At 36.2% G+C, this 26,718-nt stretch overlaps 4 protein-coding genes and 2 long non-coding RNA genes across 6 annotated transcripts; 4 read left to right on the forward strand and 2 right to left on the reverse strand.

The window, feature by feature from the left end:
* The first annotated feature begins 2,243 nt into the window (after window positions 1–2,243).
* LOC145218188 (uncharacterized) lies at window positions 2,244–7,678 on the forward strand. The gene is made up of 10 exons (XM_080085586.1): window positions 2,244–2,343; window positions 2,659–2,724; window positions 3,951–3,986; window positions 4,082–4,189; window positions 4,523–4,564; window positions 4,846–4,929; window positions 5,750–6,471; window positions 6,535–6,760; window positions 6,896–7,366; window positions 7,460–7,678. The coding sequence occupies exons 1-10, from the start codon at window positions 2,244–2,246 to the stop codon at window positions 7,654–7,656; spliced, it is 2,052 nt and encodes a 683-aa protein (XP_079941712.1). The 3' UTR covers window positions 7,657–7,678.
* A 2,594-nt stretch (window positions 7,679–10,272) lies between these two features.
* Window positions 10,273–11,425, forward strand: LOC145219229 (uncharacterized). The gene is made up of 3 exons (XM_080086620.1): window positions 10,273–10,719; window positions 10,971–11,019; window positions 11,114–11,425. Exons 1-3 carry the CDS (start codon window positions 10,471–10,473, stop codon window positions 11,188–11,190), a joined length of 375 nt encoding a protein of 124 aa, XP_079942746.1. The 5' UTR covers window positions 10,273–10,470; the 3' UTR covers window positions 11,191–11,425.
* A 2,678-nt stretch (window positions 11,426–14,103) lies between these two features.
* LOC145220003 (uncharacterized) lies at window positions 14,104–15,352 on the forward strand. Its single transcript, XR_013857939.1, has 3 exons — window positions 14,104–14,356; window positions 14,866–14,902; window positions 14,997–15,352. It is a non-coding gene; the product is annotated as an uncharacterized LOC145220003 (long non-coding RNA).
* A 1,292-nt stretch (window positions 15,353–16,644) lies between these two features.
* LOC145220049 (uncharacterized) lies at window positions 16,645–17,613 on the forward strand. The gene is made up of 3 exons (XR_013857968.1): window positions 16,645–16,835; window positions 16,914–16,980; window positions 17,460–17,613. It is a non-coding gene; the product is annotated as an uncharacterized LOC145220049 (long non-coding RNA).
* A 1,621-nt stretch (window positions 17,614–19,234) lies between these two features.
* On the reverse strand, window positions 19,235–22,689 carry LOC145218737 (uncharacterized). Its single transcript, XM_080086138.1, has 3 exons — window positions 22,369–22,689; window positions 20,632–20,781; window positions 19,235–20,259 (listed from the first exon to the last, which is right to left on the reverse strand). The coding sequence occupies exons 1-3, from the start codon at window positions 22,535–22,537 to the stop codon at window positions 20,108–20,110; spliced, it is 471 nt and encodes a 156-aa protein (XP_079942264.1). The 5' UTR covers window positions 22,538–22,689; the 3' UTR covers window positions 19,235–20,107.
* A 169-nt stretch (window positions 22,690–22,858) lies between these two features.
* On the reverse strand, window positions 22,859–25,992 carry LOC145218555 (uncharacterized). Its single transcript, XM_080085972.1, has 4 exons — window positions 25,762–25,992; window positions 25,363–25,521; window positions 24,872–25,041; window positions 22,859–24,521 (listed from the first exon to the last, which is right to left on the reverse strand). The coding sequence occupies exons 1-4, from the start codon at window positions 25,916–25,918 to the stop codon at window positions 24,387–24,389; spliced, it is 621 nt and encodes a 206-aa protein (XP_079942098.1). The 5' UTR covers window positions 25,919–25,992; the 3' UTR covers window positions 22,859–24,386.
* Between the last annotated feature and the right edge of the window lie 726 nt (window positions 25,993–26,718).

Raw genomic sequence — 26,718 nt, forward strand, 5'->3', positions numbered from 1 at the left:
TTTTGATTAGGAGAAACACTGCAATGTGTACAGTAGAATTTAAGGTAGCACCCGGAACGGTTGAATACGCAAACACTACCTTTAGATATGGCATCTTTTTTTCAATAAAGTGACTAATTCATCACGTGTGGGAACAAAAAAACAAACCAGCACACGATCAAACACACCAATCCAATGCCCAAAAGCTATTGTAAGTCAAAATCCAACGATATGAGACACATGGCTAACAATTTACTGAACGATTGAGGCGTGCATTTACCACTATACCGAGTTTAAGTCTCAAAATTGTAAAATTACTACCGCACGACAGCCTCGTCCCAATACCACCGTACGGTGAACTATACTACGTTAGATATTACAAACGTGACGGTTGGCGACAAACGCGAATAATTAATCGAAAAATAGCTTGAATCTCGTCAACTTCATCTTCAGTTTAAATCGTATGTCAACGAATGGATTTTGCTGAAAACGTAGTGAGTATTCTGAAATACGAAGCACCGAATGTGTTAAAGAACGAAAAAAGACGTGGTTTCCAACACAACGACAGCAGATAGTGGCAAGGAAAAATGTTAACGAACTTTACCTTACAGCCCAAAATGTGGTAAACATTATAATATATAAACTGACACCAGGTGACGCACGCGGTCAAAGAAGTATTCAGGTATCATGTGAAGAGGTCTGTGGGTAGATGTTTAAACAGTCTTGTTTTTAATAAATACTTTAGGATTTATTTTGTCTTCCGCAGTCATTAATTGTGAAAACCCATAACTTTCAAGAAATCGAAGAGCGCATATTGCAGTTATATCAAAATTTTTTATGAGCAAATTAATTTTGATCAAAATAATCGTGTTTTTGTTAAATGGCAAGTTATGGTCTCACATGTGACAAATCTTCGTAGTTGTTGGGTTGTTGCATAGGCCAACACGTCGATCGTCTGCTTTTGACTGGTCGATCGCTACTAAATTCTCCATAATCAAAAACTTATCATTTGACAACGAATTAAATAACATCAAACAGACATTCTGGCATTTTAACGTGACTCAAAAATTCGGAATGACAAAGTGATAAATTTGTGCGTAACAATTGTGATTTTGGCATTAAATTATGTCGTAATAACTACTATGTTTGCCGTAACAATTAGGGTGTTTGCGTTAACAAAGCAGCTGCAATTAATTAGGGAAATTTGAAAGTTAAAGCATTTACAGTTGAAGCTTTCTTTGACATTATACATGCCTTATTATGAAAGGTTGGTATACGATATGATGACCTAAACATCCCACTACTTTGATGAAAAATAGGAGCCTATGCGACGTTTTATTGTTGGAAGAACTACGTGATGCTTGACAATCAAACCGATGACTCTAAATATGCGGTAATTGTCGATCAAATCTCATGCAAAAATTTGTGTTATCGCTTTGTGTTAGTGACAGCCTAAATTACTACTGATCAGTCGATCGTGAACGATTAGAAGATTTTTCGTCGAACTTAACGACCAACAAGTTGGTCAACCCTGCTATAGAACATAGCTTAACACATCAGTTATATAGCGGTAAGCCTGCGTCAGGTCGTTCATCTTGGTTTGTGGAACAACTGTATTCTGCTTGAAAGCCCGGTATAGTGGCACTTTTTTAAACATACATAGGGTTTGGAACTTGAAAAACGTGCATTAACTGAGCACCAAAACGATATTCGTGACAATTTCCCGTGCCGAGTATAAGATCTAAGTAAAATAACAAACCAAGCCATCAGACTTGACACATTCCTTTTGCAATGCGCATACCAGTTGATCGATTTTGTCACAAAAATATTGAGCATTGTAATACACAACACAAGAATTTTGTCTACGAAACACGACTAATGATGTGGTTTCCAACCTAACAGAAGTTACGGAATGTGGCAGGGACATACTAAATCATTTCCATTATATGTCAGATTCAATATTTCACTACAGTGTGCCTTCTCAATTTTGTGCTATTAAATACGCAGAAAATGTTTAATAGCCACACGTCATTAAGCTTGCAGGTGTTCATGACAAAACGGAACTGTAAACATACGAACGCTATCTATAACCTAAGGTGACACACAAGAAATATGCAGCGATGAACGAATGGTAATTTGACATTTGTTTTAAGTCAACCACATCAGACTTTGCCAAAAAGCTTTATCTTGCAAAAGATAACTTGAGTGTAGTTTTGGTTTTAAGTAACAGGCGTTTAGTACAGCGTGTGTGACCTTTGAGAAATATGGAGCTAGCTCACAAGAAAGCTCGTCTAGTTGAACTGCTGTTGTTTGTCGTCATGTTGCTTCATGAAACTCATCAACAGTATCCAACGGAATTTTGCGGTCAGTTAAATGTTGCGTACAAAGATTTAATATAAGTTAAGTAGTCAAATGACAGTCTAATTATTTTTATTTTTTGACTTCGTTAATAATAAAATTTGATGCTTAATAAAATTCGAGCAAAAATGTTGTATTAGCAGAAAACAATTTGTCCAGGCGCAAGGCAATTTACAACTAACATCTCCAAGTCGATGACATTGCGCGTGTAATAGACTTTATGCAGTAAAAAGCCAATTGAAAGATTATATTCAGCTTGCAGCCATGAATTTCCGGATTCAGAACCAATACGACTTAAATTTCTGTTGTTTTTATTTTCAGATCTTGGACCGCGAAACTGCACAGTGTTTCGTTGTCAGTATTATTCCAACAAAAACTGCACATGTGGTGAGTTTTACATGAAAAAAAATATCATTAATGTAACGTATCTAACAAAATCCAACGACTTTGGTTGTTATATTTCTGCATTATTTTGTATGTTGTTTTTTACGGTTGCCCTTTACTGTTTTGAAAGTTTTGAATGTTAATCTTATGATCAATTGTAAACCAGCAGGTTATGCATTGTAACTTTGCGCTTTTTTCTTCCTTGTCAAACTCGTCGTGTCAAACATTATATCGAACAAACTGATAAAGTAGTGTGACATCCCAAAGTCTCGAGCATTAAGTCATTAAGGCTTGTAGTTGTCAGTTATAACAAAACATAGAAAAAAGTTACGACACTTAATTTAAAGTTCTTGCACTAACGCCTGAATTGATCAAGTTAGGAATTACTAAAAACTTTTGTAACATAAATAATGGAATTGTTTCCAGTGTTTGCACCTTACCAAGAAACACTACTGGTCTTCGATGGGAGTAAGGGATGGTGTAAGTAAAAAACATTGGGTAAAGGAAGCCTAAAGCATATATTATTAAATGATATGTGAAATACGTCCGTCATGCATTGAAATAGTATATAAATGATGCATTTAAAATTTGATCTGTGTGGTACATGGGTCCACAATCTTTTCGCTCTGGCGGTCGCATTTCAGATACCATTTTAACCACATGCATGCGAGTGTCTTCTTTATAAAATAATAAAATACTGATTTTAAGAATAAGGTTTATCTTATTATATACCATCTAATGGCGCCTAAAAAGCTAAACATAATTTCTAACTCGATGCACAAATTGAACAGAACAGCCTAGCGATTAGTCTTTATTCTTTCTAACGTCACCGTTTATATTGTGACGCGCGTGGTACCTTTTTTCGCATTGTTTTCACACAATCGGCGTACCAAAAATAGGTACACATATGGCTACTAAACAAATTCTTTTCCGTCCCATGAATTTTATTTAGAGCAGTTTTGCAACCCAAATATATGACACATAAAGTCACGGCCGACAGTTGATATATTTTGGCATACATGTTCACGGTCGCATATCCTCGTTTCTCAGACCGCAGCCTGTGCACTCTGGTCTAGTAGATACTAGAAATAATTAGTTGGACTGACCGCTTCGCAAATACATATTCAGACATTATAAATAAGTATCCGATATGTGTGGGATTGCGTTTATTGCAACTTGTGAGAAAAAATAGTTTACATTGTGCAACTACATATTGCATTATATTGCAGGGAATGTTGCCAGTATCAACCGTCTTAACACATCAGGTATGAAGTTAGTTTTTTCTCCAATAGCAATATAAATTTAGTTAATGTGGTTTTAAGACACTTTATGATGCAACAGTAAACCTTTTTTGCCGTAGAATCCGAATGTGTCGGAGTGAGGTGTTGTATGACAGAAATACTTTCTATAAACGACCATCCGGTCAAAGTGGAAGTGAAAATGCAGTTCATCGATCAGACCCCAACAAGTTTGTTTAACATTAAACATGTTTTCATATTGCGGAAAAAACTCCAAATCAATGGGTTTTTATTATTAAAATTTGAGGGTATTTCGTCGGTTAGTTTTTAAGGTAGCACAAATCTATTCAAATGCACATTATATTTGACTATACTGAGTGTGTTTCACTACAAGGGGTTAACTGTATTAACTGCAGTGTAACAGACGCCAGCATTTTTGTGGTAGAATATAAAATTTTGTATAAATTCTTAAGTACGCATCAATAGTGTGTTCATTTGTGAATAATATTTATTTGAAAACCTAAAGTACACATAATCTGTATATTATAATACATGTTTTGCAGTTCAAGAAGATGTCCAGATTTTCATCAAACACTATGAAGCATGTAAGTGGGTGTGAAAAATAACCAGCAAAGTTAAATACGTTTCGTTTGCATTTTTTTAAAGTAAAAACAATAATATTCCCAGTTTAAAAATATCCCATTAATGTACCAAGGTGTCCCTGCTAAGTTTTCGTATGTAGCAGCAGCATACCTAAACTCAGTACCAACACAATGTCTCAACCTTTCCCACTATTGCAGTAAGTTTTGTTTGGATTTTTTTACCAATGTGTTTACATTGTTTAATGATTTTCAAACTATGTTTCACAATTTTGTAACTTTTGCAGATACAACAGATAACATACAGAAAACAACAACAATGGAAATACAGACATCGACAGAAGATCTAATGACAACAACAGTTCAATCAGGTAAAATTACGATCACAACATCAAAAGGAACCAATGACGCCGTCAAACTTTTTGCAGGACAAGGCGAATTTTGCACAAATTTATCACTCTATATAATGGTGTATATATAGGTATAAGTTTTTTTATTGTTCATTTCCGTTGCCTAAAATCTGCAACACAGTACGATGCAAAAAATCAACCCGTATATCCATGCGCTCATCACGTATATTCTACGTGCACAATTTTGTCTGTTCGAAATGCTGTAATCGGTAACAGAAAAAAACACGAGATACAAGCATAAACAAGGCGACTTGTTTGTACACACGATGACTTTCTACAATATACGAACAGCATGTTACATTTTTATTCCTCAGGTTTTTGGACAAAATATGTTAAATTTTCTTACATTGCTTATAATTGTCACGTGGTTCGTTTCAGCGTTACGTTTCTATTATGCTAATGCTAATTCTGATGCAAATGCATTTCGTCAGAATAATCGCTGTTGAACATTGTGATGCAACGATACGAATTTCACTAAAAAGGTACAAGCCTATATTTGAGTGTAAATCAACTCGTCTCCCTCCAATCAGCTAGCGTTTAATCACCGACTAATTGATTGTCTCTGTTTGTTATGAGATTGAGTTGCATTCCCTCTGGGGATTTCACATTTTACCTGACGATAGCAATAGAAACCGCTAAAATTTTGTAACGTTTCACAGTCACATATTGGCTTGCATCTTCTTGCTGAAAATTCGTATAACTGATAATGGAAGTGGTGAAACTGAAAACAACATTTCGCATTTTGCTTTCTAACCAACATTCAAAAATCGATATTTTGAAGATATTCCTAAGTTGAACGAACAAGCATTAAACTTGAACCCTGCAAGTGCAGAAGACTTGGAATCGATTGAAAGTTTACTGCTGAACAGAGCAAGAAACATAAAACCTGGAGATAAAATCGAAGAAAATCATGACAACTCCCAATTATGCATAGAACTAGTCAATCAAAATAAAACGGAATACAACTCAAACCTTCAACTTGGATCAACTCACATCGACTTCACCTTACAAACATACGAGACAAGACGTCTCGTGGTTGCAGTGTTTGTCTTCAAGACAAACACAACAGTAACCGCACAGACTGAAACTACCGAATCCGGTTCTCTCGCCACAACGCAGTACATAGCTACCTTGAACACAACCTACATCGCTATAGTTGGTTGGAACGCAGATAGCATCCTGAACTCACGTCGCAAACGATCGTCTACCGATCAAGTCACCGATCAACTTCCTGGAAATGTAACTTTCATTGGACCCCCAACGTCACCAAAGATTTTCTGTACGGAAATCATAGCCCAAAAGAAACACGAGACAAACCTGATGATCAACAAACTGGAACCAATCTGTCTCTTCTTCGATAGAGTTGAAAAGAAGTACTCAAATCGTGGTTGCGAAACAATTACTGATGACGTAACAGGCAACGTCACTTGCAAGTGCAACCATCTCACTCTTTTCACCGTTCTACTTGCGGTCCAATCCACCAAAATACCAAAAGGCGTTAAGGTAAACATTCAGCCGAATAGTTTAACTAACAGACAATAACAAGCCATAAATATTTGTTTTTAGATTACATCTTACACCACTGAATCAGCATCCATCATTTTTCTGGTCGCCACCATAATAATCCTCTACAAGTCGAAACACAGCGGAGATCGGGTTCCGGTTCAAATCAACTTGTCTTTGGCTCTGCTGATCTTCCACGTCATCAACATATCACATGATCTTGCCGTCTTAAATGAGGTTACTTGTGTGATGGTGACAGCTGTCAATCAATATCTGTTGCTGTCTTTAGGTGAGTAGAAAACTAAGTCATTTTAAGCATTAAAAATCTGTCAATGGCGCTACGCGTGATTGTCGACTAAACAAAACTCGTCAAAGCAGCTAATTTGAGATAACCCTGTGGTATTCAACGCATTGTTTGTTTTAGGAATGTGGTTACTGGTGGAAGGAATTCGACTCTTCATGGCGACTTCGTTTCCAGTTGAGTTCCGAACTCAGGAATCATCGAAACGTCTAAAAATCTTTTTGGTGATTGGTTGGATTGTTCCCGCTTTTATAGTGGGAATATCTATGGCTGCGGGATTATCCCTTGGTATCTACATGAAGAACCAACCAATGTATGAGCAATGTAACGAGTTTATTCCGATTCTCAAGTACGACAGATGCTGGTTGACACCTGGTACTCCGATCTTCTACACAACGGTGGTCGCTCCTCTTGCTCTCGTCCTTCTCATCAACTTCGGGATTGTCCTGAAAACAACACATGTGATGCTGAACTCGAAAAAGATGCGGAACAGAGGAGAAGATCCAGGCACAGGAGATGCGTTGAGAGCAGCAAAGTCTTTTTTCCTACTGTTTCTGATGCTCGGTGGAACTTGGGCATTGGCTTTCTTTACAGGTGAGTTTGTCCACACACATATACATTTTAGGAGTTAGATTGATTACTTTAGCTGGTGATTTGAATTTAATAAACCTATATCGTATGTTTCAGGAATCGGGAACGAGATTTCGAACGAGGTGTTCATGTACATGCACAGCTTGGTGAACGGTTTGCAGGGAATCGTCGTCTTTCTGCTGTACTGCGTCATGGATGACGACACCAGACAGGAAATCATGTTGCGCATGTGCAGTGCTGGTATCGGGCCGGAGCAGCAGGTTACAGCTAATCCACAAAGAGTCGAAACTTAAAATTATAGCTGAGGTCAAAGTTTAAACCAAGAAGGGGGTGAAAGTTCAAACAAGTAGTTTTCTTTGATGTCTTCATTGTTTTGGTTATTTTTATTCTCTCTGTATTTGTAGTTATCTGAATTTAGTATTTTTAAACAACGATGTTGCTTGTAAACCAATTTTGACATTAGTGTTGTTTCTAGAATAATTCGTTGCATTTAGTTCGAGGTAAGCTCTTAAAAAGTCATTCAACGAAGCCTCGTGCATGAGCTATGAACCAAACCAAAATCTTTGTTTGATACTTGCAAGAGCAAATAGTAACTACGTAAGCACTGTTTTCTCTTCTGTTCAAAAAGAACTTAGAAAGTCCACAGAACCACTTCCATTTCTTGCGTAACTTTTCCTCTAACCAAGCAAAACATGTCGCTATTGATAGAACCAGTCTCAATTCGATCATATTAACTCTTTCGAAACTTTCAAACACGGGTGTGACACGCTATACACGCGATATTTTGCTTTGTTGGAAAAAGTAGGGATAAAATGGCAGTGGTTTTGTGGACTTTTATACTTCTTTATGCAGTACTCAGTTCTTTTTACCAAGGCTTTTGTGTAATGAACCACTGGTGATGTTATAAGCCACCATTTTAACACTGTAGTGGTATAATTTCTTATTTTTCTATTTTCTCTGGCGTGTACAGTTGCATGCATTTTGAGCTGCTATTTCATGGTAATTGTTGACGAGTTGATTCGCAGTTAATGACAAAACATTTCTAGTTCCTCTTGTCCGCCTGTTCAGCGGCTTCAGTATACGTAACATTTTTTGGAATTCGTTGACAATAGTACAGGAATGATTCTTGTATGCGTTGTTTGTATCGTGTTGATAAGCTAAGTGTGAACATTGCATTAACATCATGCAAAATGTTATTCAACTCTACTAACAGTTGTAACACAATCCCTTTTTTTTTGCTTTACATAGCTGTCCCTTCCTTGCCAGTTTGGAGTGGAAGTTTTGATACAATATCATTGTTTCGTGCCAGCCAGAGTTCTTCCTGTGTCGAAAACCAACTAGTTTTGATTAGGAGAAACACTACAATGTGTACAGTGGCATTTGAGGTTACCCCCGAAAAGGTTGAAAACGCAAACACTAACTTTAGATATGGCATCTTTTTTTCCCAACAAACTGACTAATTCATCACGTGTGGGAACAAAACAACAAACCAGCACACGATTAAACAGACCAATCCAATCCCCAAAACGCTATTGTAAGTCAAAATCCAACGATATGAGACACATGGCTAACAATTTACTGAACCATTAAGGCGTACATTTACCACTATACCCAGTTTAAGTCTCAAAATTGTAAAAATACCACCGCACGACAGCCACGTCCCAATACCACCGCACGGTGAACTATACTACGTTAAATATTACAAACGCGACGGTTGGCGACAAACGCGAATAATCGAAAAATAGTTTGAATCTCGTCAAAACATCTTCAGCTTCAGTTTTCGACGAATGGATTTTGCTAAAAAACGGAGTGAGTATTATGAAATACGAAGCACCGAATGTGTTAAAAAACGAAAAAAGACGTGGTTTCCAACACAACGACAGCAGACAGTGGCAAGGACAAATGTTAACGAACTTTACCTTACAGCCCAAAATGTGGTAAAAAATATAATATATAAACTGACACCAGGTGACGCACGCGGTCAACGAAGTATTCAGGTATCATGTGAAGAGGTCTGTGGGTAGATGTTTAAACAGTCTTGTTGTCAATAAATAGTGCTTTTGGATTTATTTCGTCTCCCACAATCATTAATTATGAAAACCCATAACTTTCAAGAAATCGAAGAGCAGTTATATCCAAATTTTCTATGAGCAAATCAATTTTAATCAAAATAATCGTGTTTTTGTTAAGTGGCAAGTTATGGTGTCACATGTGACAAATCTTCGTAGTTGTTGGGTTGTTGCATATTACACCACAGTATCAACTTTCGGTTGCCAACACAATAATCCTATAGAGGTTCAATTCTAAGGGTACACTTAATTGTAGGAAAAAGTGGTACAAAGGAAAAACATTAAATTCTATACTTATTTTGTAAAAGTTGTTCGTACTGTTCTGTTGCAGAAAATAGCATTTTATCTATTCCTACTGAAACAAAGCTATAACAACAGCTGATTTCCTCTCAAACATGTTCGCACGATTTCCGTTAAAGCTTCGTGAAAAATAGCTTGTTTTGCCCTTACAGGAAATGTTCGAACCATGTAAAAGCTGGCAGTGCATTGACCATCATACCTAGACCAAATTCTATCTCGTTTAAACAACTATGTAATGAAAACACATTAACATGACGAAATCACCATCAACATTCAAACTTACAAATTGGGATTACAGAACTAAATGGTCCTTTTTTATAGTATTCATAGCTTTGCAATATGGGTGTCGAATAGGGTTGGTTTTCACTAAACAACCAAGGATTGTGCAGTTTTTGCGTGCACGACTTTGCACTCCTAAAACGGATTTCCTATCGAATTTCGTGCTGCAGCCTTTCGTGCTTATTCCATGCACGACCATATCCGCATGCGAGTAGTAACTATAATAAGTGATAAGTTTCACTGTAGCTGTGCCAACATTTTTCAACTTTGTAAGCAAGGATAACAATTTAGGTTACCAGATGGCATAAGTCATTGAGGTAGTTAAAATAATAATTTTCCAGACTTATTTTACGATTGTTTGACCATAGAAGTTACAATTCGTTGCCAGTAGTGAATAAACCAAACCTTACATGTAAAAACAGCTATGAAGCTATCACTAACGACTGGAGGCAGTCAGAAATGCATTGGTTTCGTTTTTTCACGGGAATTGTTGATGTTTTTCGCGTGTGTGCAGATATGAATAAAGATATCATTTTCGCTAAAGCCCCCATATGGGAAATGTTCATATCGTTTAGAAGCCGACAGAGAGTTGATCAACCAAGAATCTGCAAAGAAAATAGTATGAAGAAATCATCAGTAATGTCCAAAGCATGCTTGATGTTGTTTATTGTTGCCTTTGTCTTGCCAAGTTATTCAGCTACAGCACAGGTATAGTTGTGTTAACTGCTAATACTTTGGAGATACATAACTTTTGCTGGGACACCAGTCTTTTGTGGTCTTAGTGCTAGTAACCCTGTGCTTGACTGTACGATGTATGTAATGAAACCCGCTTCAAGCTTTCAATGTCGTGCATGTAACAAAACACACGACAAAACTGGATACGGGACTATTGATACACTGGATTGGACACTGGATTATTAATTTCTTGATTAAAGTTGGTGTTTATAATGTGTTTACAGACAAACTGCTATTGCGCAGAGAATTGCGCTGACTTTGGATTGACACCAAGTAAGCAAATTTCTTAACCACGAAACACTATTTTACTTTTTAAAATTTTGGGTTTTGATCATCCATTAAATTCAAAATTGTTCATTTTTTGCAGTGTTTAGCAACTGTCTAATGTGTAAAGCTCAAGGGCGTTGCGGTCCTCAAGATGAAAAGCAAACAAACACAAAATAAAACCAATAAATAAAATGTGTTTTGGGTGTAATAAAACACAGATGACTGTTTACAGTTTGTAGAAATAAAAGTATGCTAAATGTCAGGGTGGATGAGTTACAGAATTATTGCAGCAGATTTGGGAATTCTGCTAAAAGATCTTTCAAGTGGCGACAAAACAATAGGCTTCATTCGTGCTGTAAGTAATATCTTAGTGACTGTATATACTCCGCTGTATGTATGAAATGAATGACAACGCAGGGGCAAAGATCTTGAGAAAGTCGTTTACGGAAGTGTTAAACGTGATTATACTAATTTTGTCCATAAAAGACAAAAAAAACTTGTTGAAAAACAATTTGCTGTATGATTTCTATACTTGAGGCTGTTAACGCATAGATGGCACCAGGTTATATGTAATGAAATATTGAAAAAAGTTTGAAATGTTTGCGAAACAATTGAAAACGCATTAAGCTAAATTAAATGAAATTAAATAAAATTCATAATGCAATAAAAGTGTTTTTTTTTGCTCGTCTGTTTAGTTAAAACAACACAACAGTGCACCCCTAGCATTTCAGGTTGTACACAAAAGATAAGTTTCCGTTTATTGTTTTGGTTTACAGCTAATCACAATAGTATTTCAATGTAATTAGGAATTCATTTTCCTTTCAATCGATTTGGTCGTCCCCAGGGTTTGTAGACAGGGCCAGACCAGGTGTAGCAGAATCCACGCCTTCTGCAGAATATGCACAACCATTTTCCTGTACAATACAATAATGTGCAAGATAGTCGGAAAAAAGACTGACACAAAATCGATCATCTGTTCAAAATATGAAAAAAGAGAAATAAGTAAAATCACGAAAAACTGAAGAAATTTTTGCCCATCAGACAAAAAATCAAACCAACATAAGACTAAGAAAACAAGTGCAGTTACACACATATTAACTTACTACAAAAAGAGAAACATAGAATACAAAAACAACACAAACAAAAAAGGGGCAGAAAGTACACTGATAGGACAACGCCATAGCAACAGAAATAAAACATGCAAATTTAAGTAAAATGTATGGGAACACAAAACCTGACAAGCAATACGGTTCTATTTACCAAATATTGACAAGTTGGTGGAGCAATTACGGCGACAATACCTTTTGCAATACCAAGGTCTTCTTGCCTAAAAATCACATTTTCAATGCTGTATACTACTGTATACAATCGCATTAATAACTTATTAAAAAAAAACTGTACAACTACATTTTTAACATAAAGACAAAAACAACAACTTACCATTGTAACACTTACACACAGAAATAACAGAAACAGGACAACCAGTTTCATTGCTTCTTTCCTATTACGTCTTTGTACTTACTATAGTGTGTAGATCTTGCAGGATCTTTATAATATATACAAACATCTTAATAGCATCGTATACGGAAGTCTTAAACGTGAACCTACTCATTTCATTCACTAAAAATCGTGCACGATAAAACATGTGACAATCAAGTGTGAGCTATGATTTCTATACATGTCGCTTTTTTCGATTTCTATAGAATGATTTGTGCATGTACATTACTTTCGCAATTCAGGTTATTAAAAGTCTAGTACTTGGTGTATGAAATGTCGGATGGAATAACTCAAAAAATGTTAAATTGTTCAAAACGTTCAAAGCTGCTGGAGTAATTGGAACACTTACCAACAGTTTTCAACTTTGTAGGCAAGGATAGCAATTTCAGTTATCAAATGGTAAAAGTCATTAAGTTAAAATGAAAATTTGTCAGGCATGTTTACAATGTTTTACGAGTTACAATTCGTTGCTAGTAGTGAATTCACTATCAAATAGACTAAACCTTACATGTGGAAACATGTTGCTATGAAGCAATCACTGACGACTGGAGGAAGGCAGAAATGCTTAGGTTTCGTTTTTGATATCAATTGTTGTTGTATTTCGCGTGTTTGGAATTTTTTCTATCAAGATATCCCTTATGCTAGAGCCCTCACATAAGAAATGTTCTTGTCGTATAAAGGCCAACAGCGAATTTGATTAACAAGGAATTTGCAAAGAAAACATTATGCAGAAATCCAAAATATGTTTGATGTTGTTTATTGTTGCCTTTGTCTTGACAAGTCAGTCAGCTACAGCAAAAGTAATATTGTGTTAACTGCTAATACTTTGCAGATGCGTGGACAAAAAAAGGTTAAGAACCGCTGCTTTAAAGCTTCGTGAAAAAATAGCTTGTTTTGCCCTTACAGGAACTGTTCGAACCATGTAAAAGCTGGCAGTGCACTGACCATTATACCTAGACTTAAATGCAATCTGGCTTAAACAACAAGTAATGAAAACGCATTAACATGACGAAATCACCATCAACGGTCGAAACCTACTGAATGTTCTCATATCTAGTCAAACAGCTTTTGCACTGATAAGAATGTATTTTTTTTCTGTAGGGCATTTATTACCAACCGTAATATTACCACACACATTGGGATTACAGAACTAAATAGTCCTTTTTTACAGTATTCATAGCTATACAATATGGGTGTGGAACACGGTTGGTTTTTACTAACAACTAAGGATTGTAAAGTTTTGCGTGCACGACTTTGCAAGCCGAAAACGGATTTCCTAGCGAATTTCGTGCTGCAGACTGCTTACATTCCGTACACGACTATATCCACACGCGAGTAGTGACCATAATATGTTGTAAACTGCACTGCGTTGTACTCTGTGTCAACATTTTTCAACTTTGTAAGCAAGGATAGCAATTTAAGTTACACATGGTAAAAGTCATTAGTTAAGGTGAAAATTTCTCGGGCATATTTGCAATGTTTTTCCGCAAAGTTACAATTCGTTGCTATGCAGTGAAATTATGTATCAAATAGACTAAACCTCACATGTGGAAACATGTTGCTATGAAGCTATCACTAACGACTGGAGGAAGTCAGAAATGCTTTGGTTTCATTTTTGATATCAATTGTTGTTGTTTTTCGCGTTTTTGCAGTTTTGTTTAAAGACATCCGTTTTGCGAAAGCCCCCATATGGGAAATGTTCATATCGTTTAGAAGCCGACAGAGAGTTGATTAACCAATAATCTGCAAAGAAAATAGTATGAAGAAATCATCTGCAATGACCAAAGCTTGTTTGATGTTGTTTATTGCTGCTTTTGTCTTGTCAAGTCATTCAGCTACAGCACAGGTAAAGTTGTGTGAACTGCTAACACTTTGGAGATACATACACCAGTCTTTTGTGGTCTTAGTGCTAGTAACCCTATGCTTGACTGTACAAAGCATGTAAGGAAACCCGCTTTAAGCTTTCAATGTCGTGCATGTAATAAGCGCTATGGTTGACTGCACGAAGTATGTATAAGGAAAACCGCATTAAGCTTTTAAGTCGTGTATGTAACAAGCGCTATATGGTTGACTGCACGAAGCTTATTAGGAAACCCGCTTGCAAAGTCATGCATGTAACAAGCGCTATGGTTGACAGCACAAAGCTCGTTAGGAAACCTGCTTTTTGGCTGGTAAATTCCTACGCGTAGTCATGGTTAACTGCATGACGTTTGTTAGGAAATCTGCTTTAGGTGTGCAAAGTCGTACATTTAACGAAACACACGACAAAACTGGACACGGGAGTATTGATACACTGGATTGGACACTGGATTATTAATGTTTTGATTAAATTTGGTGTTTATATTCTGTTTACAGACAAACTGCTATTGCGCTGACTTTGGATTGACACCAAGTAAGCAAATTTCTTAACCACGAAACACTATTTTACTTTTTAAAATTTTGGGTTTTGATCATCCGTTAAATTCAAAATTGTTCATTTTTTGCAGTGTTTAGCAACTGTCTAATGTGTAAAGCTCAAGGGCGTTGCGGTCCTCAAGATGAAAAGCAAACAAACACAAAATAAAACCAATAAATAAAATGTGTTTTGGGTGTAATAAAACACAGATGACTGTTTACAGTTTGTAGAAATAAAAGTATGCTAAATGTCAGGGTGGATGAGTTACAGAATTATTGCAGCAGATTTGGGAATTCTGCTAAAAGATCTTTCAAGTGGCGACAAAACAATAGGCTTCATTCGTGCTGTAAGTAATATCTTAGTGACTCTATATACTACGCTGCATGCATAAATGAATGACAACGCAGGGGTAAAGATCTTGAGAAAGTCGTTTACGAAAGTAATAAACGTTATTCTACTATTTTTTTCATAAAAAACAAAAAAACTTGTTGAAAAACGATAGATTTACTAAGACCATAACTTACGGTAGACCCAGATCAAGCTATTTTTGATAAGTGGCGCAAAAAAGCTGAATTATTATTTTGTGGCAAAAGAGGCGGTCGGGTTGGGAAGTCAGTTTTTGAAAATTTGTCAGCAGTAACTAAGTTTTATTGCCAGTTTCATTGAATTTTAAATGCTAATACCTTACCCCGACCCTAATTGCCCTAACCGTGAGCATTTTAGTAGATATAACGTTTTGAATGGGTTAAAAGTGCTCTTTGCGCCACCTATTAAAAATGAGCAAAATGTGGGTCCACCGTGATGTATGGTGTTAGTAGATTTTCTTCGAAAAAACAGTCTGTAGCAATTTTATGCTTAAGGCTCTTAACATATCGATGACATCAGGTTATATGTATTAAAATATTAAAAATATTTTCAAATGTTTGTGAAATAATTTAAAGCGCAGCAAGCTAAATGACCATTGGGCAAAATTTAAACAAATTAATAATGTTTTAAAAGCGTTTTTGTCCTTTTAAACACACCTAACTAAACGTGATATTAATGCCAGCCCCATTAATGGCGTAAAACCGAGTCAAGCCGGTCTTCCAAGCATTCCTATATGGCGAGGCACAGACTAGAAAAAATCTACTCGAACATACGACAGGAGACTTTCCGGGACTCGCGCTCTACCAACTGAGCTACACCGGCTCAGTGGAGAATCACAAGCACCGTTGCCTGCTTTTCATGCTGCACATGTCAGCTTCGTAGTAGGGGATCGCTAGTTCGACCATTTTTCATTATCAAAGGACTGTTCTCAGAAATGAGAATGTAATTTAAAAATGTTACAACAATCCGTTCTCCAGTGATTTGCATGGCAGTGCAACTAAGTATAAAAAAGGTTTCTAGTTGGTTCTTTCTTTAGCACATATTCTTCTGTGATAGCTGTTGAGGATTTAAAACGAAACGTTCTTGTGGCAAAAACTCTATTAAAGAAAAAAAAAAAAAAACACCAACAGCAATAAAAAAAACTTGAAATATGCAAAACAACAATAAAGAAATCTCTCTTTTTGAACAATGGTGTTGTAACAGCATGGTTTATTTTCTATCGTTTGGGATGGGGTTGAAATTAATTAAATTTTAATTAATTAAAGAGCCTAAATGCTACATATAACTTAGTGCTATCGAAATTATGGTAATCCCATGCGTAAAAATCATGTTTCAAGTCATGTTTTCGATACGTTTAGCGTTTTTTTTTTTTTTTTTTGTTGTGATAAATTAGTACATTCACGTTTATTGTTTCGGCGAATGACTCTAAAAGCTGTTTACGATCAAGACATTATTCATTGCAAACGTACTGTTGAAAGGGACGCTTGTACATTACTTCAGGAATATAGAAATAATGAAGCCTATTGTTTTACTTCTGTTACTTTTGTGTGTGAGTATGACAATGGTAAGTTGTTGTTTTTTTGTTGTAGCCAAATCACCAATTATGATTGTACTTTAAAATAAAAAATAACACTTTTTGCAGGCAAATAGACCATGGTATTGCAAACGCTATTGTCGACGCTATTGCTCCAGCAACACTTACTCATTTGGTAAATATAACTGTTTTTACTATCCGTTTGTTTTTGTGTTTGTCCTTGTATTTTATCTTTCGATTGTCAACCTGCAAAATGGTGTATTTTGAAGATTTTTTGTTTGTTTCTGAAACATCAATATATCCTGTTTTGTGGGCTGTTTATTTTATTAAAAGTTTTGTGATAATTGTTTTAATTATATTTTTGTTAATTAAGATTGTTTGTTTTTGCTTATCTGCAATTTGTCTGTTTGTCATTACTATTGTCTTTCTAACTGTCCATTTACATGCCATTAATAATAATAATGTTTTAAAAGCGATTGTTTGCTTGTGCTTCCTTTCGAATTTTTGCGTTGTCATTAAATTGTTATTTCGACCATACATGTGTGTATATTCACCAGTCTTATTGTTTTGTTTGTTGTTTGTTTTTCGCACAATTTTGCGTGTCATTTTTTCTATTCATATACCAGCTTATACCATATTATTTTTGTTGTACAGGTAAAATACTGTGCACATTTTGTAAGAGGCACAGATTCTGCTACACATATTCCGGTTCTGTCTTCACGGCGAGAAGAAGACGCATCAAGCCCACGAAAAGAGGATAAACAGCATTCGGATAACGTCACCTTACTTGTGTAATCTGCCATAATATACAGAGTTTTGCATTTGTGTTATACACAAAAAAACAACAACAATAAAACTTGTGCTGTTGTTTGAGTAAAACAGAATGAAATAAAATAGAAATAAATAAAAACTGAAAACAAGCAGTGTAACAGCTTAAATTGCTTCATCAATATAAACACGCAAATCCGTTGGCATGCCGTGAAAAACCACCCCGAAACTTGGCACGTGTGCCAGGGGTTGCCCGCGATTTAGACCAGCGATCACGACAGACCTATATATACACATCAAAGTACGCCAGGCCTATAGAAGGCGTTGTGCCGAATCGAGTCGGTTACCATGCATTTACATATGACAAGGCAGAGTCTTTTAAAATATATCGTGGAGTGAGACTTAAAAGCACGACAGAAGCCTGTCCGAGACTCGCGCTCTACCAACTGCACAGGCTCATACGGTGCTTTTAATCGACATTCGAAAACCTGATCACCATTGTGCCTGTGTAGCTCAGTTTGTAGAGTGAGAGTCCCGGAAAGACTAGTGTCGTTGGTTCGAATCCCACCGCAGGCTAGATTTTTTTAGTCTGTCTATTACCATTTGGAAATGCTTAGGTGACCGCCTGATCGGTCATTACGCTTGCAATAGGCCTGGCGTACGTACGGACAACTGAGTGAATGCTTTAATGCATGGATTTGCAACAGTCGGCCGCGGGCCACAATCCGGCCCGCCAAGCTATTCAGTGTGGCCCTCGCCAACACACTGATTCAGAGAAAAAATGCAATTATTCTAAGAATTCAGCAAAATTTTTCACTAGTTTTTGGTAAATCTCCAAAGTTGTTGTACTATACGTAACAAGTACACGCTAAACCAGAGTTTTCCAACCACTGGGTCATACAACTGTTTGCAAGCACTTCACCGCAGGTGACATAATAATTCCCTTTGTCTAGTAAGCAATTATTTTGTTAGTGTTGCGGCGAAACTCTGTATGTTTCAGAAAATAAATGTATTTAAGAATTTTAAATTTATTGTGTACATGAAAAAAATCTATGGCCTACGCTTGATGTTCGAAATTGGTTTCATGGCCCACCGACGAAAAAGGTTGCACACCCCTGCTTTAATGTTTTTCAAATAATTATAGACGCTGTGTAGTATAATTTCATTGAAAACGAAATTGTCAGAGTGCTTGTGATTCAACTTTCGGCGGCGTCTCCACTGAGCTTTTGTAGCTCAGCTGGTAGAGCGCGAATCCCGGAAAGTCTCTTGTCGTGGGTTCGAACCTACCGCAGGCTAATTTTTTGTAGCCTATGCCATTTCCATGTGGAAATGCTTATATGGCCGGCTCATTCGGTAATAACGCTTCCAAAAGGCTTGGCGCACTATAATAACTAAGCGAAGACTTTCATGTTTTTCAAAAAAATCTTTTAAAGCTATGTAGTAGCTTCAATAAAAACAAAACTGCCATAGAGTGCCTGTATATACTGAATACATTACCACGGTTATGACAACAGCGATTGTTGAAAAATGCGAAATAAATTGTATTCACTACGATCACTGTAAATTTATATTTTTTGTCAATCCGATTTCGATTAAAAATGCGGATAAGATAAAGAATTTAGACAATTCGAGACATGTTTACCACATGTATTATATCAAGTTGAAACGACCCAATAGCATAAAAACAGTATTGTGTATAACTCAAGTAAATAATGGTAGAAAACACATCAGTGACAGAAACAGTACAAGCTAGTTGCTTTCAGACAATAGGAAAACTAACTTTGTTCGCTATGGTATCGTGCATATTTTTATTGTCCTTATATCATCAATGTATTTTTATAGTAATATGTAAAACAACCATTAAATCATATTTTGTTTAAAGTCATATTGATACAAACAAAACTAATTTGACTTTTTTTGAAAGAAAACTTAGAGTGTAAATGTATGTCAAGTTATTAATGTACCAGCTGCACTGATGCGACCTTATGGCAGTAACTCTCAAACTGTGTGCCGCGAGAGATTTCCAAGTATGCCGCGAAATATTCTCTATTTTAATGTGCAAACATTTCCTGGTGTTTTAGGACTTTACGACGAAATACTGGTGTGCATGACAACGTTTCAAAGCTCTTATTTTTGTTACTGGTAATTAAAATCATCCGCACCCACCACAATAAAGTTGTTTAAACAACTTTTGTTACGTTTACCTGCGAAGTGTGCCGCGGAAGGAAATTTCAGTTCATTAATGCGCCGCGTGCTTAAAAGTTTGAGAACCACTGCCTTATAGGTCGAAACAATGTGCCCTGTCTCCATGTTCATTCACTTAAAATACAAAATCAACGATAAAACGACAAGGATTTAAAAGACATTGCCAGTGGCCTTAACGTTACATAAAAACTGCCAGGTGTCCAGTATAGCATAGCAAACCAACACTTTAAACATGACATTAAAATTGACAACCCCTGAAGGGCTGCACATAGTTTTTGAAAAGTCCACTTTATTCAGCATCCGCTAGACGACGCAGCAGAGCAAACACGTCAGTTGAATAAAATCGTCATAAGTCGGGAAACAATCGATGAGGTCAGAGCCACGGCTAGAGTTGCAATTCCCAACCAATAACTCCAACCGACGTCTATTGATGTAAGACTTCCGTGAAGATAAATAGCAAGCCCGATAACGTAGAGAATGACTGAAATAAAATAAATGTGGTTTATACATGAGTTAAGTTTATTTTGCTTGATAAAAAAACGCTTAAACAGCGCAACACAGTGGAGGGAACACTTGATGGATCATGACCAGACGCGCAAGCTACACCTTATTATGAAGCGTTAGGTGGCGGGAGCTCTAAACGTACAACGTTTTTCAAGGTAAGGGTATTTAACATTTCCTTACTGTCTTTTTCATAAACAACAAAATCATTTCTGTTTCGCAACTAAAAATACGACTAAAAGAGTAATTTTGCATATAAATTAATTTTCAGAAGTGCTTGGGTCGCACAACAAAAAGTTTGGAAACCGTTGGACTATGCCTAAATATATTAGTTTTTTGCAAAGTTTTCTACCTGCTGCGTCTGTGACGTGGATACTGGCTTTGAAAAATTTCTGAGTGTCCCTCCGTATTGCCATGACAACCAACAGAATGCTTCCAACCAATAGGAAAAGAGCAACTAGAAGAAACGTCAAAGTTGTGCCACGTTCTGCAATGGTAGGGCCTGGAATATAAAAGTAAATAAAAATCAGTTCAGATTTACAAAATTACAAGTAAAATAAACCCGGTTTAAACCGCTTAATATAGGATCATTGACAGGTAATGTTGCTTTCTACTTCCAATTGACCTTACATACTTTCGAGATAACAATATCGTTTGTTATCTTGTATACTTTCGGTTGTTTGTTTTTATTGTAAGTTTGCCAAGGATGTGCATTGTGATTGAATGTTAGCCATAATGGGCATTGTACATGTATTACAAGTGATGTACCGAAGTTCCGGACATGCCAATTTGCGGATGTTTCGATTTCGGTCATTACCGAATTGTTTGATTGTCTAAATTTGAAGGCAAAACTTCTACTTTCGACTGTTTAAAAAGTTTCTTAATAAACTTTAAATAACACAAGAAACGTTGTCTGTATTCATTTAAGCAGCCAACACACAATTTTGTATCAAAGTGTATTAACAGGTTCACTTGCATTACCAAAGTAAGGTTGACTTCAAAACATATATCATAAAGGTTAGAGCCAATTATCCAATAGCTTGTAGCATATAGGTAACTGTGTACTACCCATATGTTATGAAGCCATAATACCATCCTTCCTTAATTGTCAGTGCCTTATTTAACCGACATTCGCCTTATCAACGGTTTTTATCAGATTGCCCTGTAAGTCGGACCGGGTTCGGGTTTCTTAAAAAAAAAAAACGGGCATGATTCGGGTTTGATTTTTTGCATCTATAGTATGCAGTCTATTGGGGAGGAATGAAAGTGTTTTGAATTGTTTAGTGAGAAATTCGTCGAAAAGGTTGGGAACCTCTGGTTGAAGTCGGTTTTATTTATTCTCAAATAAAATGGGATGTTTATGCTACATGCCACTTATATGTATATTTCCATTTGTCATATGTTATATACAGTCAGCCACTATATGTGCCAATAACCCTCCCAAAGGTCCCAAGTGGTTTGTGGTTTTGTGCTTTAAATGGATTTGCCAGATAACTTTCACCATCAGAAGTTTGTTGTGGGGCTAAAACAAAGTACCACTTAAAGATAAGCTCTGTTTTGAAGCTTTACAATACGGTGTAGCTGCAGCGCGTTTAGCCATTATCCACTAATTGTGCCTTTCACTGATTAGGGCTTCATAACGTTTCAACATTGCGCAGCTGTTTCCGGCTCGGTGATTATGTTTTAGTGCAATTGTGTTGCTATGTGTTCTTTTACCAAGCAAAATATACTCAACTGAACACACATACATACTATAGTCCTGTAGATCACGTGATACAGTCATGCTACACTACGTTTGAACCAATATTTGACCCCGTTCGTTCGGCTGTTTTACGAGTTTGATTATGGTTGTTTGTTTTTCAATTTTGAGAAGCGAAACGTATTTACACAACGGCAGCATGTGAACTAATCGTATCTAAACTATCAACCAATATGAATCACTACAGCTATGATTGCCATCAAAACTTTACACATAACGTCATATTTTAAATCTAAAATTCCTGACATTTTTGGACTGCTGCATTCAAAATTACATAAAATGCCAATTATTCCAAAGGTTTGTGACATCAAAAGGCACACTGTGTCGTACCTTCGCATACTGTTCCATTTGAGAAGCATAAAATCCCAGAAGTGGCATTTCTTCCTGCATAAACACTCCAGTCGTTACTTGCACAAGATATAATACCAAGAAGTATTGCAACACCGGTAATATAGGCCGGTACCACTTCTTTTGACAACAGTACTTCCAATACAGACATTGCTGAGTTTGCAGGCTTAGTTTGAAGTTATCAACGCCTTAATACAAAACGTTAAATGCCTGCTTCTACCATACATGTAATGGCAGACGGCTTGTATTTCAAAACACGTGATGAAATACGTTATACTGTATTTGAAAGCGTAGCCTATAAAACGACAAGAGTACAATAAACATATATTACTGAAAAAAGCTGCTAAAAAGTAGCACAAAACCTGTAAGTAAAACTGAAAGCTTAAACAAGGTTTAATATACTGTAAACACTTCGTCTAATGTGCTGTTAAGAAAAGGCGTGGCTTATATATGGTGCCTAATATAAGCCTGGCCTTTTTTCCTTATCGAAAGTTGTCCTATAGTTCACAGACGCTATGTCAATATGCTTCAAGTTAGCGTACCCAAGGCAGTTGAAACCAAACTCTGTTTTACGACTTTAAAACCTTAGATTTGAGAATAATGCAGCCTATGGCCAATAAATATCACCTTTGCTTGCTAAAATAATTCACTATTAGGCACCAGTACCAAGCAAACTGAAATTATACAAAAACGAGCAGTTGCATAATGAGTAAGCTGCAGACAGTGCACACAGTTTAGGCCTATAGGGTTACTAAGCACTACATTAACATGATTTTTTGTCTAAAAAGTATGCACAGATATGCCAAGTTACACACATTTTTAAGACCAAGGTACAGTAACTGCATAATAAAACCCAAAACTGTTTTAGAATGTATAACAAACATTCTACGAGATTGAAATCTCATTCCAACGTCCACGACTAGAAAAATAAGGAACCCCAGACCTTTTGTAAACAAGCCACTCAATTCCAGAACGCCCAACAATGAAAGTAGTGTTCTGTTACAGGTGCTGTATTGTGACGTCATACATGCGTTCTTTGGGATTTGGAAAGACAGTTGGTTGGTTAAGAAGAAAAATAAACTTCTGTGTTTGGTGTTTTCCAAAAGCCCTTTTGTAATACCGAATGAAAATACGACAGAATACGAACGTTTCCGAAAAGTGCCGAGCGCATAAAGATCATACTGGGCAGCTATAATTTTTCTTATTTAATAACTTTAAAATGTTAAGAAGAAGAGATTATGAGTTAAAACATTTTCTTAGGGCAATTTTCATTGCCCATTTGGGTCGATAACCGTAAAGTTAAATAACTAAAAGGCCACATCTTACGAAAAGCTTGATTTTGAACAACACGCCGAGAAATTTAACAATTCCGCCACATTTTAAACGTAACTTTAAGTCATTTTGCATAAAATTACATTTCTCCGATAATAATTAATCAATATAGACACCAGTAAAATGTACCATATATTCAAAAACAATTTGAAACTTCAAAAGCTTGCACGAAGAGCATTTTGATTAGCCAAATCTTCAAACCCAGTTTCTCCAACATTCTTACTAACATGTTTATATTTGTTTGCACGAAAGTCACATTTTTAAATCAGCTAAAAGTGCAAATAGACTATAAGCAGTGGTGGGATTCAGTCGGTTCGCACCGGTTCTATAGAACCGTCTCCCGAAATTTTATGAAATCAGCAAACCGGTTAGCATTACTGGTTACTGTCAATAGGCTTTTTATAACAGAACCGGATGAAAAATATGACTTTTGTGATAGAACCGGCCGACAAAAAAAAAATGGATCCCACCACTGATTATAAGCATCAATGTTCAACGAAAGTTTCAGTCTTCTGTAAAACGCCTTTTACAATGGTGAAATTCAAATTTTTGTCAGTCGGTTCTATCACAAAATTCATATTTTTCATTTGTTTGCACAAAAGTCACATTTTTACATCAGCTAAAAGTGCAAATGGACTATTTATAAGCATCAATGTTCAACGAAAGTTTCAGTCTTCTGTGGAGTCGTCTTTAAGCAGGGGTCGCCGAGAGGAACTAACATCAGAAACCCTGTGTTTGTCACGAACAGATAGCTGTACGTCCCAACTTTTAAATGTAGTGGGACTTTCAAGGACGAACAGGCTCTGGTAAAATAAAATACAGGTTAATGACGCATTGACAGACCTTTATGACGTCACTGCACAAATTGTCACTTTTGAGTGAATTGTGAATAGATTAAAGGTCTTGTTTTACGTAACAATTATATTTTTAATTTTAATTATGACGTAATCAGCAAATCTGTGACGTAACTGGACGTACGCGTTTCTGCTTTGCAGTCAGTCTTTTTTTTTAAAAAGTCGGCCTAAATTCGCCTAAATACAGTTTGAATTGTGACGTATGACTGGACTAAGTGACGTCACCTAGCAATTCGTAATTTTTTCGTGCCAAGCCTAATCAAAAACAAAAAATGCAACAAATTTACTTCTTTACTTACAATAAATCCAAATACAGCAGCCACCATAGTAATCACACAGCATACCCAAGCCAATACAAATCCATAACCATGTTGAGCTCCACCTAGTTTGTTCATTACAGTCATTATAATTGCTGTAGACGAGTTTGTCACTGCTGTGAAGGTGGAAACTGCACCAAGGATCAAAAATCCTGAAAAAATGGGAAATTTTACTCTTAAACAGTTATAAATTGTAAAGATTTCAAATACTACTCTTTTGCAGACAATTTTTTCCTAAAATTTCTTTAAAACAGTTGGTTTCTTAAAACACGCGATACATTTATCAGTTCACAAAAAGTTAATAAGTTAAGCTACAAATTTTAAAACACAAAATTGTATGTTGGTATGGTATGTTTTACAAGAAAATAGTTTTTAAACGTAAAAATATTTGCTTTTGTTGCAAAATTTTACAATATTTGAAAGAACCGGCTAGGGTTTTGTATTGACAAAAACGTTTTCATACATTTACGTACCACACAGAAGCACAAAAGCACAAGCAACAGTAGCCAGTGATCTGTCATATTTGAAGCTTCCACAAACCATAAGAATGATTGAAATTATAAAGATTGGAATCGGAATCAACATTAAACCGGCTGCGGCTTTAATTCCCAATGCCAAGTCGTTGTCAACAACTGAAAAAAATACAATAAATTTTTCAGATTTTTTAACAAAACTGGTCTCTCTAATAATATGTTATAATGTATATTCTCGATTACTAACTTGAAAGATTGGTACAAACAAAAAGCAATAGTAAAATTGCGCTTTTCAACTAAAAAAGGAATGATTTAATATCAAGGAAATAGCGGAGACGAAAGACAGAAATTACGGAATAATGGAAACAAAAGGATCCATTGCGGAACCTATCTACTTACCAGTGTTACTGAAACATTCATTCTTTAGACAAGTTTGAAACAAACCAATACTTGTCTTTCCGTAATTTCCCATCCACGATGACGTAGCTACCGCTATGACGTCACAGACGAGAGCCACAAACGTTAGAACGATAGCGGCGAAAAAAAGAAAGTTCATTTTTTCTTCTTGTTAAGATGAGCACCTCAGTATAAAACTAGTATAAGTAAGATAGTAATTTAATCATCAACATTACTGCCAAGGTAGTGGTGTATATAGAATACATCGTGTAGACGTTTCGACAATCTCTGTTGTCATCATCAGTACATGTTTTCAATCAAGCTGTGGAACACGGTATATAAAGCACTAAGGTGGAACACGGTATATAAAGCACCGTGTTCCACAGCTTGATTGAAAACATGTACTGATGATGACAACAGAGATTGTCGAAACGTCTACACGATGTATACACCACTACCTTGGCAGTAATGTTTATGATTAAACTACTTTTCAAGTCCGTGCATAGTGTTCCTAAGATAGTAATAATGCCTACAAAAAATGTTGACATAGTCATAGGGTCAGTGTGAGGGTTTGTAATTACAATAAGATTATAATTCAATCTCACATACCCCCTATTGGGTTTATATTCTAACATGCTTCAGATGTGGTACTAAACATCGTATGTTACCAAACATTAATCTATGTTACAATATTAGCCCCAAAAGGCAATCTAAGATTCATAATATTGTTACTACAAAGTAACCCTCACCCTGACCCTAACAGCTCTAACCGACAACACTTTATGAGTTTCAAACAATCTGCTGTCATGAAAACAGCGTAGATTGCCTATTTTAGAGACCCTACAACCTATTACTATTAAGAACTAGATTATACTCTTGTCAAACGGGTTTAAGGCATTAAAGCAAGATTTAAACCCGTAACCTAGTGAACACGAGACGTTACCAATGCAAAAAACGACT

This window comes from Phallusia mammillata, chromosome 3, assembly GCF_965637545.1.
Source record: "Phallusia mammillata chromosome 3, kaPhaMamm4.hap1.1, whole genome shotgun sequence".
NCBI classification, from domain to species: Eukaryota; Metazoa; Chordata; class Ascidiacea; order Phlebobranchia; family Ascidiidae; genus Phallusia; species Phallusia mammillata.